Source organism: Theobroma cacao, chromosome 4, assembly GCF_000208745.1.
Source record: "Theobroma cacao cultivar B97-61/B2 chromosome 4, Criollo_cocoa_genome_V2, whole genome shotgun sequence".
NCBI lineage: Eukaryota > Viridiplantae > Streptophyta > Magnoliopsida > Malvales > Malvaceae > Theobroma > Theobroma cacao.
In genome coordinates this window covers 16217551-16238064 of record NC_030853.1, presented here as the reverse complement: position 1 = coordinate 16238064, position 20514 = coordinate 16217551, and the positions used below count along the sequence as shown (strand labels likewise).

General features: G+C 33.9%; 4 protein-coding genes across 6 annotated transcripts; 2 read left to right on the top strand and 2 right to left on the bottom strand.

Moving 5' to 3' along the window:
- Positions 4666-6048, bottom strand: LOC18601576. 2 transcript variants are annotated; one of them, XM_018118852.1, is made up of 2 exons: positions 5305-6047; positions 4666-5098 (listed from the first exon to the last, which is right to left on the bottom strand). In XM_018118852.1, exons 1-2 carry the CDS (start codon positions 5933-5935, stop codon positions 5091-5093), a joined length of 639 nt encoding a protein of 212 aa, XP_017974341.1. In that variant the 5' UTR covers positions 5936-6047; the 3' UTR covers positions 4666-5090. The 2 variants fall into 2 exon arrangements, with proteins under 2 accessions (XP_017974341.1, XP_017974340.1); XM_018118851.1 differs by having other exon boundaries at positions 5068-5225; positions 5305-6048.
- On the top strand, positions 7658-10412 carry LOC18601575 (transmembrane protein 230). Of its 2 annotated transcripts, none has more exons than XM_007032559.2 (3): positions 7658-7797; positions 8340-8668; positions 10121-10412. In XM_007032559.2, the coding sequence occupies exons 2-3, from the start codon at positions 8395-8397 to the stop codon at positions 10198-10200; spliced, it is 354 nt and encodes a 117-aa protein (XP_007032621.2). In that variant the 5' UTR covers positions 7658-7797; positions 8340-8394; the 3' UTR covers positions 10201-10412. The 2 variants fall into 2 exon arrangements, with proteins under 2 accessions (XP_007032621.2, XP_017974152.1); XM_018118663.1 differs by having other exon boundaries at positions 7673-7797; positions 8349-8668.
- LOC18601574 (SNF1-related protein kinase catalytic subunit alpha KIN10) lies at positions 11097-15627 on the top strand. Its single transcript, XM_007032558.2, has 11 exons — positions 11097-11274; positions 11392-11589; positions 12084-12268; positions 12362-12544; positions 12694-12825; positions 13076-13261; positions 13795-13884; positions 13958-14041; positions 14353-14484; positions 14813-15055; positions 15190-15627. Exons 2-11 carry the CDS (start codon positions 11400-11402, stop codon positions 15301-15303), a joined length of 1539 nt encoding a protein of 512 aa, XP_007032620.1. The 5' UTR covers positions 11097-11274; positions 11392-11399; the 3' UTR covers positions 15304-15627.
- LOC18601573 (ethylene-responsive transcription factor ERF119) lies at positions 16306-17544 on the bottom strand. Its single transcript, XM_007032557.2, has one exon. The coding sequence runs from the start codon at positions 17542-17544 to the stop codon at positions 16306-16308; it is 1239 nt and encodes a 412-aa protein (XP_007032619.2).

Below are 20514 nucleotides of genomic sequence, written 5' to 3'. Positions count from 1 at the left end.
CACAAGTCAAAATCAAAAAATTTTACCTTTGATTGCTTGATTACTTGAATTTTCACACTTTTCCCTTGAAGTTTTCCACCTAGGGTTTGTGTTCTTCTTTTCTTCCTTTGTTCTTGCTTTGGCCGGCTATAATGAAGAGAAATGGGCTGATTTTGTGCTAATTTATAAGGAAAATAATAAATGGATGAGATTTTGACTCATGTCACCATTCCATTGGTCCATGTGTCATACTTAGCCATTAAGCAATCTCTCTTCATCACTTAAATTTTCTGAATTATCCATGATAAAATTGGGTAAAATCCATGTGCTGGACAAGTGTTGGGTGGTGTAAAATTACAATTTTACCTTTGGGTGGCAAAATGACTATTTTACCCTTTATGCTCGAAAAAATGCCGAAATTAAAATTTTTCACTTCTCAAACTCAAATTATACTCCAAATGATCAATCTTAGTCAAAAATTTCATCCAACACTCACATCTTAACCTCGGGTAGCAAAATGATCATTTTGCCCCTAGGTCATGAAAATTCCAATTTGACTCCAAATCGGTCCTCGAACTCCGAATCACCATTTTAAGTCATTCTGGGGTTTTAAAATTCTCAATTTCATCTTAAAATCTCTATTTGGTCTAGTTCGAGGCTTAATTCAACTTAATTGTACCATTTGGTATATTGTCGTCCTTTAACGATTTTTGAGGTACCCAAGTAAGCAAACATGCATTCTTATGTAAGAATGACATAATAAACATATTGTAGAGCTGGGCTTGACACAATGAGCTATTGTCGCAATGCCTAAAAATTATAACGCAATGCCAATAACTAGTTGATTTGCTTGCTCGCAGTTAGGTTTAAATTGCCAAAGTCATATAGTATTTTAATTTACAGATATATCTAATCAATATCAACCCTTTAACTTTGGGGTTCTATGAATATAAACCAATAAACTCAAGAACCAAAAACACATACCTTGATGTCATCTCTGTTTTTTGGGATGACGAGAAATAGCCAGATGATGAGATAGATAGTATTTGGCAAAAAAGAGAAATCGGGCATTTAATTTTGTAATTTTTGTCTAGATGGCGGGATAGAGAAAACTGGCACTATTTAATTTGTCTGAAATTGTTTAAAGGGTATTGTTGTCAAGTCATATAAAAAATTGACTAAAAACAGTTAAAATTATAATTAGAGATATTTTTGAATTGAACTTATGAAGAGAGTTATTTTTCACAATTTCCTCAAAAACTTATTTAACTAATATGCTAAGATGAACAACTTGTTTTAGTATATATATAAGGATATATTAATAGCACCCTATTAACGGATTAATCTTGACATATGAATGTTAATAACATCATTAAGAATTAAGTACTAATGATTGTTCGACTTCACTTCCAAAATATGCAAATTCTCAAAGATCTTGATTTAAATTATTGGTCGTCTAATCCACGTAAAATTATTCTTACTATATGATAAAATATACATATAAAATACAACACTTCCAAATATTTAGTATAAGCTCTCTATGTAATAAAAAAAAAAGGTATTTGGATAACATAATAAAAGGGAAACTCATACTTGAAAAGTTTCTTATTAAAAGCAAGTCCTACAAACCGTTTATTTAGAATAAAGTCTTGTTGAATCATTCTTTATTTAATTGGGCAGTCTTTCTTTACCTTTCTTTGAATTTTTAATCATACTTAACTAGCTAATTAACACTTGCTCATTGGGTCTGAGGAATTAGGTAGAGATTTAAGAGTTTCAAAAGTGACACATGCATGCCTCATTAACATCAAAAGTGTAATTTTAGATTCCCATCATAAAGTTTTAAAGTTAGATGGATTATGCTTTCAATCATACTTCCATGCATTATTTTATATCAAAATTCAATAGATATCCCACCCAATAGTACTTTAAAAAAATATAAAGCTTGGGAATGCTCTGACTCATTGATTTCCTTTTGGTCTTCCCAAAGTACAATGTGTGTGATTTTTTAATTACTTTGAATTTTCTTAATTATGATCATTATGTAGATTAGTAATAAAAATGGATTTGAAACAAAACCTGGAAACTATATAGAATTGGACCAATTACAAAACCCAATATATATAAATATATATATATATATATCTCATCAGATGGATAAGAAGGTGGCTTCATTAGTGATGTGCAGTATAGTTTTTACTTGAAAGTGTTTGATTTTGAGTCTTTTTTTCAAAAAAAAAAAAAAGGAAAGAGGGAATAGACATTATTTTGGAAGAAACCAACACGAAAATTAAACCATTTAATTTTAGATGAATGGAGCATGATTAAGCATGGATTTCATTAAAAGTAAGAATAGAACATGCAAGCATGTGCACAAATGCATCTAAAATTAATTAAAAAAAAAGAGCAAATAAAGGGCTAATAATGTGAATAATATGCCAACATGAAAAATCAAGGAAGAAACAGCAGCAAGTGCAAAATAATAATAATAAAAGTCTTCATCCCATCTTGCTAATAAAATGACAGACTCCAATTTTATTAAAATAAAAAATAAAAGCGGTGATTTTGATTTTTATAATATAATATAATTGAGTAAATTTCATTTACGTTTTTTGTGATTTTAATTTTTCTCACATGATATCTTATAATTTTTTTTCAATTAACATCCCATGGATATCTTTTCCATCTATTCGTGTCATATGAATAATTTTTATTCCCACGAGGGGATTTGCTTAGTAAAATTATAAAAATACTTTTAAATATGAATAAATAAATTAATTTTGAATTAAGGATATTTTAATTATTTTATTAGACAAAATCAACCGCCTCACGTGTTCATTGTAAAAAAAAAAAAAAGGAAATCACAAAATAATATGGGAGAAAAAATTGAACTCACAAAAAATATAAGTAGAATTTACCCAATATAATTTTGATGACTAGGTTTGATTTGGTGATAAGCACCGGCATCCCCTGTTTGTTTAGGGTTGAAACCACGTCATAGAAACTTGGTGAGACTAAACCTACTCCTGCGTTGGCCACCAAAGTGTGTATGTATGTACAAAGACTATAATAAAGGTACAGTCAACCAAAATCAGGATTTTAATTAATTAATCTCGTCCATTTGATAGTCAATCAGATTTGTGAAAGCACAATCTGTTCACATGAGGGTGCAGGATTGAGGGCACACGTGCAACCACGATTAATGCACAAACAAGAAGAGCAATTATTGCCTCAGCAGATTCACAACAAGTAGCCTATGCTTAAGTTCAGCTGTGCTTGGAGCACTGAAATAATTCCGAGGCGAAGGTATCCATATAATATTACCAAGCTGATATTTTGGAATTCCTAGCACATGCATGTTTTCATGTATTTTACTATTGCACCACTCTTTTGTGTTGCTTCACTTTTTTTGAGTCTGAATATCTTTGAAACAACCCAAACCCCAATTTGCCTCTTTAATCAGAGTTTTAAGAAGGATTGTATTGAACAATCCCAAATTTGAAGAGAGTAGACAATACAAACGAGTGTGTGCATGATTAACACAAAAGCAAAAGTTTTATGGGTCTCACTTGGAACCAATCTAATATTATCTTCGAGCATTTTTATCATTTTTCTACACAGAATCATAAAGAAGTAGCTGATGAAATCAGATCAATATATTTTAAGGGCTGTTTAATGTTTTATAATGTAACGCAATTGTAAGTATATGATTATAAAAAATGTAATTGATTAGGTTCAGTGCTGTAAACTGTATCAAAGTCTGCTCAAGAGATAGTGCGAAGCTTCGCTTTGGATTGAAGACAGTGAGAATAATAGACTGCTCTTGTGAAATGCTTTGGGTGGTCTCTCCAAATGATTTTGTCTACTTTACCCCTTTATGGAGTCTTTTCACACCGTCCATACAATACAATATATATATATATATATATATTTCCAAGAACTTGACCAGGTAGCTTCCACCGCCAAGAAAAACGAAGAGAAAGTCCAACTAAACCAAACATTAGACCAACCAAATTTATCGTGTTTTGTATCACTGAATTCATTGTCTCCGTCCATATTTTTGTCTTGAGATTCTGAAGACAAAAAGTTATTCCTTAAAGTGGGACAAAACCTCAAAGTAAGAAACATATGGTCTGCTTAATTTCTGTGAAGGAATGGGGATGGAATATCTTCTGATGCTGATTTTGCACTTTATATATATAGTTTTTGCGGGAAAGAATATAATCTTTAATTAAAAAAGTATAGATTGGTACATTTCTCCAATTTTTTTCCCCTTAATTGGTAATAGAAGAACGGTTCATTTGAAATGGACATTGTTGTTAGCATTTCCCCTTGTCTTTTTCTATTCTTTTATATATGCTTTGTTACAAGGGATGAGAATATGATGGTGCCAGTCATACGCAGGTTGAGTTAAAGACAGTAAACAGGATTTTTCATCTCACCTGTTCATTTAATTGGGCCTTGACCCTTGGGGTTTTCCTGTTTTTGAAACTTTAATGACCAAGCTGGGCTGTCAGGCTCTGCATTAACACAGGCCTGGAGAAGCTAGGCCTGATTTTTTATGTAAATAACCTCAATCAGAATGCTTTTCAGCCCATGAAGTTTCATAGAATTTGGATATTAGCTTAGCTAATAGGTAGCCTATTGATCAAGGCATGAATCCCTGAAAGCAAAATATTTCACCTGATCACTGCATATATTTATTCATTCATTCAACTTTCTGATACATTATTTCTCCTGCATTCATCTTTTGCAATACAATTTGGTGTCGTTTTATCTTTTACATCATGTGACATTAAAGAAAAGTGCAAAATCTTCCTATTTGTATGGAAGTTGGCTGACATAATTTACTAGGCTGCGATGCAAGCCTTTGAAGAGGGAATTTTAACCAACTCAAGAAAATAGCAGCAGCCTTGTCTATTTGCTCCCGGTTCTAAGCTATACCTGCTATAGTTTCTTCGATTTCCCATGCTGAATTACACAGTGTTATAACAACTTGATGATGTTGTACAAGTCTTTCAAAGAAAAGCTTTGATCAAAAAGACTCTCTTTATTGGACAAGCTCAATATCATAGCAACTTCTATGGATCCGGCTTGCAAAGGAATTTGATTCACAACTCTTGTAAAATAGGCAACAGATAATTGTGTCAAGAACAATAAGGAGGGAATACAAATAGGCAATCAATAACCCTTCCAAAGCCATTGAAGAATTAAGCCCTCCCAAAATCTGGTAAACTCTTATGACCCTGAATCGAAACAAGGCTTCAATAGAAACAAGACCCATATTTGTTGGGAGAAACAACAAGAGAGCCATAGAATTTTTACCTTTTCGTAGCAAACAAGCCTTATAGATTGCTACATGTCCTTTACAAGTTTCCATCCCTGCCACAACCAAAGCTAAGTTGGCAACCACTATCGTGTTGGCTAAGAAAGAGTAAAAAACAGCTCCAAAAGCCGGTAGAATCTGGCTGATATCTGGCAACCAAAATGTTTTCAGAGAATTCAAGGAAATGAAAAGGAGAGGAAAGGTTGCTGAGGTGATGGCAATGATGAGGACTAAGCTGCAAAGGTGTGTTAAGAGTAGAGGTTTATAAAGTGATTTGAAACTGGAAAAGGGTGCTTGAAGAGATAGTTTGTGCTGATTGAAAGCTTGAATTATAGACGCTTTTGCTATGATGAAGGATGAAAGTGCAAAAGGGAGACTAAAAAGAAAGGGAAAAACAGTTTGGGATTTGAGTGGAGAGGAGAAAGGAAACCCTGCAAGATCAAAGATGGAATCCAATTGAGCATAGGTGGTTTCAGAAAGAAGTGGTGAGCTGTATGTGATAAGCGCCTGTGAAAGAAGGACAAAAGCTGAGAAGGGAAGCAATAGGAGAACTGGGATGGTGGTGAAGTGGTGAAAATATTTCAGAAAGGTATGGATCGAAGTTCTAATGATTTTTCCTGCACAATCCATCTGAGCAGAGGGGGTTTCTTTCGTTCTGTTGAGGTGATGAAGGGTTAATTCCCCAAGTGATAAATTGTCTTAAGGGAAAAATGAATAAAAAGAAAGATAAGACAGACAGACATTGATGTATTTCCTACTTGTTTGCTAGATTTTTTTAACCTGTTAGGTTACTTTTCTTCACATCTTTTGCCAACCACCAGAAACTAACACAACTGCCAAGTTATCTGGTAATAATTATGGCTATCATAGCCTAACATTTAACTTGAGATACTTAAATTTTCCATAAAAAAAAAAGAGAAATTAATATAAAATCATACTCTTCCTTTTACTATCATATTTCTTACTAAGAATGAATGTGAATTACGTGTCCATAAATATATCAAAATATAAACTTATAAATTTATATATTTATTAAAGATAAATCGATAAATGTTAGAGTAAAATCATTATTTTAACGATGAAACAAAACTTATTTATATTCAAATTAGTCTAATTAAATTATGGACTAAATATCACGACGGATGCAAAGAGATGGTGATTGAAAATGCTATTGTCTCCATAAATAAAATTAGGACTGGAGATGGAAGGTTCAAAACTCTGTTTCGGTCAAGGATGAGGAGATAGCTATGGGTGGCCATCCAGTCCCTATGCTATTCCAACCAGTAAATAGATTAGATTAGACTGAAGGAGCTTTAGAGAGTAACCTTGCTGATGCAAGAAAGCCTAGTTGGGGACATAGCTTAATGGCCACACCTTGTTTGTCTAAGCTTGCTGCAAGAAAATTAGGGTAAAAACACATGGTGGAGTATATCATAGTTTGGTTGAAGGGAGCGACCATCAAATCAATGGTAGGCCATGAGAATGGTCACGGTGCTACATAATTATTAATTACTTTAATAGTAAACCGTAAAAGGAGATCCATGCATTTTATTCAATTAAGTCTTGTGATATGATGAAGGGATTAAAATAGTCTAAACCCCTCCACTTGGGGATGGTATATATATTCAACATATTTATGATGTGGTGCTTGAAGTGATGAACAAAAATTTTTGTTTCAAGTGAATCCCTTAGTAAAATAAAACTAATTAATAAGACCCAAAGACTAAAGGGCATAGCTAGTAACAATGATAAATTAATATCAGACTAACTAGCTTTTTGAATCTTAAAAATCCATTGTCTTGTAATCAGGGTCCCTAGTTTATCACATACATTTTATTTCATTTATTTCAAATTTTGAGTTTAAAATTTTAATATATTTTAACTTTTAATTGTTAATCTTTTAAATTATTTAGAAATGTTAGAAAAAGAAAAAGAATATATGCCCCCAAAATCTTTTAAATTGTAAAGTTTTTTTTTCTCTTATTCAAAATAAAAATGTTGCTGCATGCTTTTGTCACAGGGTTTAATCAATTGAGTTTAATAAACATGAAAAGATACCAGAACTAAACTTATCCTATATTTGATAGATTATTTATTTTCTTTAAAAAAGAAAAGAAAAGCTTGGTAGTACTAGAATTTTAGAGCTGATTTAACAAAAATGAACATACTTGATTAATTGCATATGTAATAATTAAAACTTTATAAAATTTATGGATAAAGTATATATTATAAAGTTAACTACTCATATTAGACTTGTAGACCTTTTTAGCCAAATATACCCCCACTGATTCAACAAAAATCCACACTTCTTCCCGCTGGGGGACGACCCGATGATCAAATAAATCTCAAGGGTACTTACGTCATATCATATTAAAACAAATGAAAATTCCATAATCTCTCCTCTGAATTTTTGCCTTGAAGTTTCAACAGCTCTGGTTTTACTTTATTCCTTTCTTCAACAGATTGGCTATCACATTCTCCTTCTCTCCTCTGTAAGTCCATTTCTCTCTCTTTTTATGTGTTTATCTTTTCTATTTATTTTTCTGTTATTTTCGTTTGTTTTTCAATAATTAGATTTGTTTGCCACTGGGGTTCTTGAGAATTGAATTATATTAGGATTTTTTTTTCTGGGTCATTTAAACTTTCAACTATTTTCTTGTATTTGATGATTACCCAGTTTAGTATTGGCTCAAAGTTAGGTTCTTTTCTGCTGGAGCACTGGAAAAAGAGAAATTTTGGTTGTTTAATGATTTTATCTTGGCTCCTAAATGTCCAAAAGGAAAAACTGCAATTTTGATGTTAATTGGTCTGATTTTTTATTGAGATAATGAATATCAAACTGCTCAATTTTATGTTTCTTAAGCTTGGTCTCTGCGTTTGGATTTTGAGCTTGAGAGGTCATCAGGTTGGCTTGTAAGCAAAAATAAAGTTTAGTTCATTGTTGCATTTAGTAGTAAATACTGTTTCTTCGTGTATTTCTTTAACATCTTTATTGGATATCTGAAGTGAGAAATTTTTTGTTTTTTTGCCTTAGACGATTCAGGTTTATCTGCAACGTATCCTAGAAATTAGTTAAGGGTTTAACTAATATGTCGTCCAGGCGTCATGTTCGTTACAGTCCTTTGGCTGGTGATGAAAATGATTATGATGCGAACGAGGGAAGGCGTTATGACCCGCGATTTGATTATACACCAAAAGCCTTTGATAAAATCCCATGGAAGTCCATTGCCCTTGCTGTCTTTTTGCTTTGTCTTGGATCCCTGCTTCTTTTTCTTTCATTTTTCATCCTCACCGGGCATATGGGAGGAGAAAAATCACAAGCCTATGGCCTTCTAATCCTCGGGATTCTTACTTTCCTTCCAGGTACACAACTGATTCAACAATAAATGCTTTAACTAAATGGTGAATAAAAAGTATTCAATTATGCTTTTATCTTATCTTTTGAAATGGGGCTTTTGTTTGACAAGTTGAAAGCATTTCTCATAGTCATGCTTAATTTACTTGTTTCCATAATGACTGATATCATAAATTAATAATATTTTGTTAATTAATGAAGAACTGGCAAGTCAGGGTTCTCAAAGAGGAAAGTTGTTAAGAGTCCTTGGATAATAATTGAATGCTGTAGTATTGAGCTGCTAGGAAATGCATGAAGGGAATGGCTGATCATTTACATCTTTGATGAACTATGCTGTCTTCCTTCCAAAAGTTTTATGCCGATTGTGGATACTTATATTGTGCTCTTAGATTTGCTTTACTGGACAAGCATGTTGGTCTACCATTTTTAGCTTTTGGCAGAAGGTGGGCTGGTGAAATCATATTTTAAATGTTTCAAGTAAGCTGTTTGTTTGACTGGACTTGAGTAGATCAATTGGGAAAAATGCTTGGGAAGTTTTATGAAATTGCTAAAGCATCTGATGTTAAAGTATTGATCCTTGATGTTGTGGTTATTCATAGTCATAGAATGTTGCATTTTCCCCTTTTCTTTGTATTGCTGCTCTATGGGAAGTTTACATTGAAGATGACATTACCCCTTTGTTTGGATGGAGGGAGAGGATATGACAGGAGTGGAAAAGCGGCTCTTAGGACGGGCAGAAGATCTCCATTCAAATCCTCATTTTTTTTATTCTTGTTCCTTCAAGTTTAGTGGGAGAAATTCTTCTTTTGACTTTTTCTTTTAAAGATGAATATGCTTTTGTACTTTCAGTTTTATGCCCAATAATTGTGTTTTCACCCAAATACTAAGGACATTTTTTTTTGGATTGGGAGAAGGGGGACTCGAATGCTTGGGTTCCCCAAATACTAAGGACATTAATGTCAAAGAGATGCTAACTTATCTCATGCTTTCCTCTTCCTTGCTCTTTTTTACTTCCCCCTCATTTTATTGCATCATTTTTCATTCCTACCTCCCTAACATACCGTGAAGTGTGAAGCTTTTCTTTTTTCTTTTAGTTACCAAGGGACTTCACCAGTTATCTGGCAAGCTGTAAGCCTGTAACAAGAAAATTGTAATTGCATTTATTCACACACTCTACTTATTTCATCATGCCCCGCATTGGAACGAACATTCCTGTAATTAGGAATTACATACCAAAAATAGTGCATGAAGCAATGGCATATGATATGACACAACAAATCAGTTTTTCAGCATTGCAGGACAAATAGATTTTTCAAAACTGTTCTGGAAAAACTTATGAACCATCTTTCTGATGTCTCTTGCAAGCTTCTAGTGATCTGCCTTGAAGTCATCTTCAGCTAATATCAAACTTCAAAAGAGATTGACGAGCATTTGATGGATTTGGAACTTGTATGGTGCAGGTTTTTACGAGACTCGGATAGCATATTATTCTTGGAGGGGAGCTGAAGGATATCGCTTCGCTTCCATTCCAGATTATTAGGACATGTGCCTTTTATGATGTTCCTGGAATCAAAGCATGCCTTGCCTCTATGAGGTGAAGTGTATCCCTTACATCACACTTAAGAGCTTTTGCCTACAGAACAATCCCGAGTCTGTAAATTGTTTAATTTTGAGTGTAATTTGTTTGTTATTGTAAGCATGAGGCAGAAAACATGTATGATTAGTTCAAGATTCTTTCTTCTTCTTCAGCCATTTACTGTCCAATAATCTTATGTTTGATTTGCACAAACCCTTTAGCCAACTTTTTCCTTTTAATAAAAGTAGTTGCAGCAAATGGACAGAAATATGCCTCTTCAAGTTCAAGGTGGACTAATTTGAAGGAAACTTATATAATAATAATAATAAAAGTAAAACTATTATTTTGTTTTGTCCATATCAAACAAACCAAACTTATTGTCCGATTGATGTGTCAATGCCAAATCTTTTCTCTTTTGACATGTAACTAATTTTATTTTTTCCTTTACTTTTTTTTTATTTGAATAATACTACTAGTATTGATTTAATTGAGGCTCAATAATGAATAATTTAAATTATTTAAAATTAAATTCTCGAGAGCTATACTTTATGTAACCGGATAGATCCTATTTTATATATGTATATTAAAAAAAATAAAAAAAAGTGTTTGACCCACAAATAAGAATGTAGTGCCTCTTCTAAATAAAGCAAACACTTAATATGTTTTCAGCTGTGGATTCCTTTTTTATGAATTTCACTTCGTTTTCTTGTTATATGAAAAATAACTTGTAAAATTTTAATCCCTGATTTGCCCTCATCAAATAACGAAATGCCGCCTCGAATCTATCCCTTCAAACTCGAAGATATGTACGACAAAAAGAAGGGGGGCGTCAATGTCATTCTGCCAAATCCCAAGGGCAACAAATTCTCTTCCCCAATCAAAAAAAAAGAAAAAAAGAAAACAAAAAGATAGCCCATTTTTGGACCAATAGGAAAAATCCTTCTAAACTCTCGTATTCTCTCGTACTTGCTCTTTCTCTTCTCCGATCGGATTCTCCACCAAAAAATACCCTAGCCCAGGCAGCTCCGATCAAATCAGGTAATCTTGTAATTACTCTTCATGATTTTAACTCTCTGCTTTGCTTGATTTTGATTTTGATTTTGATTTTGATTTTGATCTTGATAATGATTCTTTTTTTTTTCTGATTTGGTTTAGGAAACAAAATGGATGGATCAGGAGGAAGAGGAGGAAGTGGAGTGGATAATGTCTTACCGAATTACAAACTTGGAAAAACGCTTGGTATTGGTTCGTTTGGAAAGGTTAAAATTGCTGAACATGCTTTGACTGGTCATAAGGTTGCTATTAAGATTCTTAATCGGAGAAAGATTAAGAATATGGAGATGGAGGAAAAAGGTAAATTTTTTAAACATATTCCATTATTCACTCATAATTATCATTTTTTTTCTTAGTTTTGAATGATTTATTTTCTATGTTTTTGGTTTTTAATGAAATTTTTTAGGTTTTGTTTGGTGGTTGAAGTAAAAGAATAAAATGTAAAACTTGAGAAATAAGAATATAATTTTATTAGAATGACAAAATTAGTGATTTTTTAGTTTACTGTTTATTAATTAATTGATTTTTTAAGTTTGTTGTTTTGAATGACTGAATTATTTAGGTTCTTTTTGGTTTTATTTTTCTTTTTAAATACGAAAGTGATTGATTCTTAAATGATAAAATATTTTAATTTTATTGTTGTTTTATTAGAAATAATTCATTGATTAAAACAAGATGAAAACCCTTAGTAGCTTTTCTGACCCATCTTTTGTGTAAATCTTCGGTGCATGAATTCTTGCATAGAGTAGTGAAACTGTATATGATTGATTTAGAGGCTAATTTTCTTGGTGCAGTTAGAAGAGAGATCAAAATTTTGAGATTGTTTATGCATCCTCACATCATACGACTCTATGAGGTGATAGAGACAGCAACAGACATTTTTGTGGTTATGGAATATGTGAAGTCTGGAGAACTCTTTGATTATATTGTAGAGAAAGGAAGATTGCAGGAGGATGAAGCTCGAAACTTTTTTCAGCAGGTGTTGTCGGATATTCTTGTATATTAGTGTTCATCTACTTGTTTTTTCTTCTGATAAATTATTTGAGTGTACTAATTGTTTGTTTGGAAACAGATAATTTCTGGGGTGGAGTACTGCCACAGAAATATGGTCGTTCATCGAGACCTTAAGCCAGAGAATTTGCTTTTGGATTCTAAATGCAATGTGAAGATTGCCGATTTTGGCTTGAGCAACATAATGAGAGATGGCCATTTTCTGAAGACAAGTTGTGGCAGCCCAAACTATGCTGCCCCAGAGGTATGGATTTTGTGAATCAAAATTAATGATGGGTTTTTTACATTTATGGTCATGAAAAGGTTGATTGTTTAGTCTTCTTTTATCTAATAGAAAATTTTTATCATGTTATGATGGCATTTTCTAATGTATATTGATCTCCATTTTTATAGGTTATTTCTGGGAAATTGTATGCTGGACCTGAAGTGGATGTATGGAGTTGTGGTGTTATATTGTATGCACTTCTTTGTGGGACCCTTCCTTTTGATGATGAAAACATTCCCAACCTCTTTAAGAAAATAAAGGTAAGTGGCATCCTTTTTCATTTTCATAGTTTGAGATGTCTTTTATGTCTCTCTGACAAATCAGTCCTTTTTTTTTTTGAAAGGTGACAAATCAGTCTTGATTGTATGGTTATACTCATCTGATCCTTCACTTGTTTGTTTCTTAATTTTCTCACTAATTTCCAAATTTGATTTTTTTTCTCATGTTTCCTACCTCTGCTTAACTCCTGAATGTGCTGATACCTTCAAATTTTCATTATTTGTCCTTCAGGGTGGCATATACACTCTTCCAAGCCATTTATCTCCTGGTGCTAGAGATTTGATCCCACGAATGCTTGTAGTTGAACCAATGAAGAGAATGACCATTCCTGAGATACGCCAGCACCCGTGGTTTCAAGCACATCTTCCGAGATATTTAGCTGTTCCCCCACCAGATACAATGCAACAAGCAAAAAAGGTTGTTGATTTTTTTATCCTACTGTCAACTTCAGTTGTAAATATACTTACTTATATGCTACTTTATTAACCCCGAAATGGATTGATGTGAAAATTGACCATTCTGGTTTATTAAATTTGCCTAGACTGCATGTCCTTGTAAAGTTCTGAATGTTTTCCATTTTTGGATGTAGTTTTGCTACACTGTGATACCATGGTTTGTGTCATGTGGAAAACAACCCTTTTGAGCACTCTTGCCATTACTGTTAAAATGGGATACTTTTTAATTATTGAGTTCTCTCCTTGTTTGTCATTTGACTCTTGGGAATGGGATTGCTCCAATAAGTTACTTCCTACTATTCGCTACACCCTAACATCCTTGTTTTGGTTGGTGACACAAGCCTTGCCTGAATAGTTTCTTGATCATGTCTTAAGATTCAGCTGTAGCCATTTGGTAATGCCTGAAAACTTCTGAAGTCTGCTATAATAGATACTTTAATACTTGTTGGTTGTTATTTTGTCATGTGCTAGTTCCTGATTGAAAGATAATTACAGATTGATGAGGAGATCCTTCAGGAAGTTGTGAGGATGGGATTTGAAAGGAACCAGCTGGTTGAATCTCTTCGCAACAGAATTCAAAATGAGGTTTGAACTTCTTCCAACTCCTTGTTTTCATGGTTTTTTAAGCATTTCTGCTTATGCCTTGAGCATCTTCCAGGGAACTGTTGCTTACTACTTACTATTGGACAATCGATTCCGAGTCTCCAGTGGTTATCTGGGAGCTGAGTTTCAAGAAACTATGGTGCGTTTTTATTTGTACTTTTAATATTTATTTGCAATATCTGACGCTGCTCATGTTATTGGATTGATTAACATTGCTTATCTGAAGATGCCCATGTTATTGAATCGATTAACATTGCTTATCTGAAGCTGCTCATGTCATCTGATTGATTATACTCATGGAAAAAATTGACTCATGACTTAATAGAGTCCACTGTTGAGTGGACTATTTCTGTTAGATTTATTGATTGATATAATCTTTCTTCTTCCTTTGCAGACTTTCATATGTAGTTGGAATTCTAATTCTTTTTTCCTTCTTTTGATTCATTTTAGGAATCTGGCTTCAATCGCATGCATCCAAGTGAACCTACTGCTCCAGCTGTTGGACACCGCCTTTCAGGATATGGTGATTATCAAGCTGTGGGTTTAAGGGGCCTTGAGAGGAAATGGGCTCTTGGACTTCAGGTCGAGTTTTGTTATTTTCAAGCTGTTTTCCCACCCAGATCCAACCTGCTATTACATCTGATAGTAGTTAATTAAGTGATTAGACATCAATTGATAGGCATTCTAAGATCTGTGTTTTTATTTCAAATAATGACTGCCATATGAAAAAATGAAGTAACTAGCAGGAGAAATGTGGTTGATACTTTTACTAGTTCAAAAGTTGGGACGATTGAGACTAGATTCAGTATGTAGTACATGTGCAGTACCAATAGTGGGACTAGTTACTTTTATGTGCCAAAGGTAGACATTGCATTATTGATGATCATTTTCACTGTTTTTATTTTTGTAGTCTCGAGCCCATCCTCGTGAAATTATGACAGAAGTTCTCAAAGCTCTGCAAGAACTCAATGTCTGTTGGAAGAAGATAGGGCATTACAACATGAAGTGTAGGTGGCTTCCAAGCATTCCTGGTCATCACGAAGGCATGGTTGACAATCCTGTAAACAATAATCACTACTTTGGGGATGAATCAACCATTATTGAAAATGATGGTGTTATCAAGACGCCAAATGTTGTCAAGTTTGAAGTGCAGGTAACGGCTAACTTATGACTCTGATAGTAAATGAAATTTTACAAGGAAATTGTGTGTTTGCGGCTGATGCTAGAAGTTTGATGTTGCCCTCGATAAAAGTGCTAATATGTTTTCACTGCTATGATTGTTTACAGCTTTACAAAACTCGTGAGGAGAAGTATCTGTTGGATCTTCAGAGGGTTAACGGGCCACAGTTTCTCTTCTTGGATCTTTGTGCTGCATTTCTTGCTCAGCTCCGGGTCCTCTAACATGAGAAGGCTATATTTACAAGGACCCTTGTCCATGAACCTCCTATGATGCATGTGAATAAGAACATTTGATGTATATAACTCATTTTCTTTTTGTTTTTTTTTTTAGTTTGACTAAACCTTCACTTTGTTCTTGTAACCCTCCATTTTAGATGGGTGATTGTGGAGTCAGTCCTCAACACTAGTGTTGGCCAATTACTGTGTTAGTCCAGGTTTGTGACACAGTTTGCCCTAATCATAACTAGGGTTTCCACAATATTATGGAACCAAAGGGAAATTTTTATGAATTATCATATGATAGAATTAACCTTGTGGTCTTTTGGATGTGTGTTTTTTTGGGTCTCGAAAATCATGCTTTAATGTTCACATAAGTAAAAAATTCTGATGGGTTGGACGTGCTTTTTCTCTCCCCACTCCAGTGTTAATGGAGTAGTTTCAGCATTTAATAGCTAATCATTTGTCCTTCATTTTATAAATGTGAAGGATTTATCTGTGAAAAACTCAGCAACTGAGCATTCAACTGAAAGTATGAGAAATTGTGTTAGCTACAGAATGTTGCTAGGAAGTAATTCTACCAGCGGCCAGACTATGGTGCTTTGTCTGTGACATGATAAGCGAATTTTATCATGAAACTTGAACAGAATCCAACTTTAGGTTTGGTTTTAACACTTCCATTTGGAGGTAACCATTACTAGGGCAAACCTTGATCATAACTCATAATGAATCAGGACAACACAGATGAATAGTTTTTGGGAGAAACTAGCAGGTAATCAAGATATGTTTTTATGGAAGCTTGGGATCAAGATTTCCCTTGTCTAGGCCTTAATTATACTTCATGTGAAAAATGCTTTTTAACTCCAAATTCTTCAATTTTCATGATTGCTCATATATGAGAAAAAGGAAAAAGAAATCACTACACGCAAAACGTTGCTCGTGCATGTAGATCAGCGTTGCATGAAATAGAATGAATATATAAGTTATGAGCTGAAGATCCTATATGTGTTAGTTGACAAAGCAGATGGGTGGAAGATCAAGTGAGCTCCACAGAGATTCACCATCGTTTCCTGCTGAAGAAGCCCCCATTTCCACTGAACTTGGAGATGAAAACCCCATATTTGAACCTGAAGATTCCACTGAAGTTTGTGGGCTTTTTTCCTGTTTTTTCCCCATCATTTCTGTATCATCTTCTTTCACAGTCTTCTCTCCTTTGTTCTTCTCACATGCATTTTGAAGCTTTGTTAATTGTTCAGATCTTGCTCTCCCCATGACATTTTCTGAACCAAGCTTTAGCCTCAACAATTCTGATATCCCATTAAAAGCATAGAGAGAAGCTGAGAATTTGCGTTCGTATGTCATTCTCTTCATGGCAGCTCTAATCATCGAAGGCTCATCCCCAAAACTCTCTGGCTCCATTGGTACCTCAATCTCTTCAGCAATCTGGAAAGGTGAGTAGTAACAAGGTGCTCCAATATCATCCACAAACTGGAAATCCAGTGCCCCCATATCATGGCCTTCTTCTCCATCTTCATCTCTTTCCTCTCCCACACCATCACCATCAAACCTGGAAGATTGAGCCGCATCGCTGAAAGTGCAACCGGAATCCAATTCTCTCCTTGAAGAATCTTCATTCTCAGTTAAACATGATTCAAGACTTGTTGTCAAGTAGTCAGCAGCATTTGCAGTTGTATTATTGATGTTATCATTTGACATGTAACAAACTTCAGAATCATTAAGAAAATCAGGAAACTGACTATCCAAAAAATCTGTTGTATCTTCTCTATACTTCTCTGCTTGCTGCATCGGTTGCTGGTTGATAGGTGGAGAAGTAGGCAAAGGAGCAGAGGGATTTTTCCTTGCTTTAAGCCTTTGGAGAAGGAGATTAGTAATCTTTGAAGAAAGAGCTGGGGTTGAATTAGATGATGGAGAACAAGGCCAGAAGTTTGTTCTTGTATTGGCTCCGCGAAGCAAGCAAGCAGCCTCATCATAGGCCCTGGCTGCTTCCTCTGCAGTATCGAAAGTGCCTAGCCACACCCTTATCTTCTGGATGGTGTCTTTAATCTCAGCTACCCATCTGCCTGATGGCCTTTGCCGGACACCAACAAATCGCTTCCTAGCTCTCCTAGGTCCTCCTAGTGCAGCTGCTGCTGCAGCTTCCTTCACCATTTCATCCCAAGCCATTGTTTGCTCACTAGTTACATCTTTCTCTTCCACCACTTGACCAGCCTTTCTTTTCCTAGCCATAATTCTTCCTTTTTTAGAATATCAAGTGAGTTTTCTTTCTGTTTCAGTTATGGCAGATGATATGCTGCTTTGGTTCTGTTCTGTTGGTCTGCATTTATACGAAAAGAGTGAAGATCCTGTCAAATGAGAAGAGAGAGATTTGAAAAGGTCTAAATGCTTGTTCAGACCTTTTTGTTCTTTTACAATTTCGGCTCCATATCAAAACACATGGATGTTCCTCGCTCTCTGTATGATGATCATGGAACAAAATATTATATATATATATATATTGATTAGATGATTGATGCATTTCAAGTAATTTTGTCCTGACCAAGTCAAAGAGAATCTTTGCTTCCATTTGGTAAGTTCTAAACACTTAATTTTAAACAATATTTCTCAATTGAATGAGTCATCACTTGTTATAGACCTTTCTTGAATTTCTTAGACAAGTGCGTACTGCAAATAATTTAATAGCTTTAACAGTGGAACATAGAATTCATCACTGTCTTGAAAGAGACTTATTGTACCCTTTTTATTTGTATGCCTTGGAAAACTAGATGCATTTTAAAACCAGTGAAAATGATTTCCAACAATGCTAGAAAAACCATTATGTTCACTTGCAAGCTGAGAATTATTGGCTACCACAGTACATAACCAGCAGTTTCCAGATTCATTAAAATCAAACGAAAATCTACATTTCTCTAATCATTGAATTGTTATTTGGGGTGCATTTGGCACTTCCACAATGTTTGAATCTGCTATACCATTTTCCTTTTATCTGCAACTGATACTTGTTACCTCTTCCCTTTCATACTAGCCACTCTCTCAATGGATTAGAACATTTGATCTTTAAACATAGACAACTTTTATCAGACAAGAGATTGCTGATATGAATATTTGGTCCTGGAACTTCAACATATCCAAATACTACTTCTACATTCTTCTGTCTTCACAGCTATCTAAATAACAAGAAAAGCACTCATTTTTCCTTGGAATAATTACCCCACAAACTTGACAGAAGTGTGATATTGGCAAATGTTATTCCATTCATAGTGTGAAAGGAAGCCTGCAATGTCACTTTCAGGGCTGCAAGAGGTCAAGGAAATTACCTTGGGTAAATAGCCCCTAGTACAAAGCAAGGAAGCCAATGATCACTTTGCTCCTGTCACTGCTGATATAAGTCAAACAAAACGATTCTTACAAAGTTCCACTGCCAATATGCTTGTTCCAGGCTTCTAGCCACTAAAGCTGATGACATTAACATTACTTAATTATACAATCTTTACTACTAAGTTTTTTTCCCCCTTAAATCTTTTTGATTAAATGATTGATTAATCTTGTTTACTGATTTCAATATTTTTGATGGGGTTTTGATTATTCAATTCTTTAAGTAGAGAAAATGACATTTGGGAATAGTTCCAAATGAGTGCTCACTGTGAAGCATTGTAAAGGGTTATTTGCTATGAAAACTGGTTTATTTGTTCTTAGAAAGAATAGAAAATATCAAAATGGTTATGATAAAATGGTTTATAGTATGGTAGAATAATAGTCTTAAGATTAGCACATCCCATTAGATACTAGAACTATTCATTAAATAATGATCAATTTATATGGTTAAAAACGTATCAGAAGTTTAATTATAATTACAAAGCTAAACAAGCATTGAATTTCAATTAAAAGGGTTTGAAATTTTAAATGTAAATTGAAATTCAATCCAAAATTAATTAATGTTTAATATGTAGTTGACCAAAATCTGATAAAAGAATATATGGGAATATTGTACTGCTATAACCAAGAAATTTGAGATTATTAAAAGTTCCCTAATGAGACAAAGTTCCCCTTTTTGTGTTTTTTATGTTGTTTTTTTATATCATTGAAGTTAACCACCAATGAGACCTTTTGTTTTTTTATTATCACTTTATAAATTTATTTATACCCTAAAATAATCTACCAAATAAATAAATATAGATGTTAGTAATATCCCTTAAGAGTGCAAAATTTTGGGATTGACCTTTGTGCAATCTAGCTCATGTTGCCATGTGTATTATTTATGATGCTTCATAATTATCATTAAGATAAAAAAAATTAAGAGTTGATTAAGCTATGAGAGCATGAAAATGTCAATGACCATTGTTGTGCCTCCACGTGGAGGGCCAACAGAAAATCAATTGTCTCCTCAAATATGAAGATCAAAATATTCTTCATGGTCAAGGCCTAAGAGAATATTAAAACATGGCCTACAACTCTTAAGCCATTTGATCCTACTTCTTATTGTGTAATTTAAAACATGGTTTCCACTTCAAAATTTAGAGAATATACCACATGGAGCATGAAATTTAGAGCATAACAAAAGAACCCACATTTTCTAATCCATTTTCTTATTATTTCTTGTTTTGGTGAAAAAAAATGCTACTTATTAAGCAAGAAATAATAACTTAAAGACATAACTTGCTGAAAATGTCTCCGTTAAAGGTATGACCAATGAATCAGTTGATCTATTCATTGTATAAGTCATCAAGAAGGGATTTGGGATTTGCAGCTATAAACAATTTGTCCCAAGTTGCAATAAAATGCAAAATTGTTGGCCTCCTATTGACCCTTTCAAGGGAAGGACAAGATACTGCCTTTTGTTTGCTGCCAACTTTTGATTCCAAAAAGACCCAAGGTCTTACAGACTAACTTGTTCTTGTCTGGTTTGGTGAGACCTTTGCCTTCTGTTGCTTTTGTAGCAGACTTTCTTGCTTGTACGTTTCTGTGCGATAATCAACTTTTAGTTTATCCAAGAAAACAAATACAAAAACCTTTATGACATCTATTGGTAGTGGAAACACAAGACACTCACATTAATTTCAGTAAGCATGATACATAGTCTTAGCAGATATCAAGGTTTGTGGTTCAACCTATGCTATCTATACTCAAAACTATCTCTGAAATTATTAGATGAGTGCCTGTTGCATGTGAATCGAACCGATGCCTATGGACAAGGTTTAG

Excerpts from the sequence above, each read along its gene's own strand:
- LOC18601575 (XM_007032559.2), top strand. The coding sequence starts at position 8,395 with ATGTCGTCCAGGCGTCATGTTCGTTACAGTCCTTTGGCTGGTGATGAA. Across the intron at positions 8,669-10,120 it reads GATTCTTACTTTCCTTCCAG|GTTTTTACGAGACTCGGATA; the intron begins GTACACAACTGA and ends TGTATGGTGCAG.
- LOC18601573 (XM_007032557.2), bottom strand. The coding sequence starts at position 17,544 with ATGGCTAGGAAAAGAAAGGCTGGTCAAGTGGTGGAAGAGAAAGATGTA.
- LOC18601574 (XM_007032558.2), top strand. The coding sequence starts at position 11,400 with ATGGATGGATCAGGAGGAAGAGGAGGAAGTGGAGTGGATAATGTCTTA. Across the intron at positions 11,590-12,083 it reads TATGGAGATGGAGGAAAAAG|TTAGAAGAGAGATCAAAATT; the intron begins GTAAATTTTTTA and ends TTCTTGGTGCAG. Across the intron at positions 14,485-14,812 it reads AATGGGCTCTTGGACTTCAG|TCTCGAGCCCATCCTCGTGA; the intron begins GTCGAGTTTTGT and ends TTATTTTTGTAG.
- LOC18601576 (XM_018118851.1), bottom strand. The coding sequence starts at position 5,935 with ATGGATTGTGCAGGAAAAATCATTAGAACTTCGATCCATACCTTTCTG.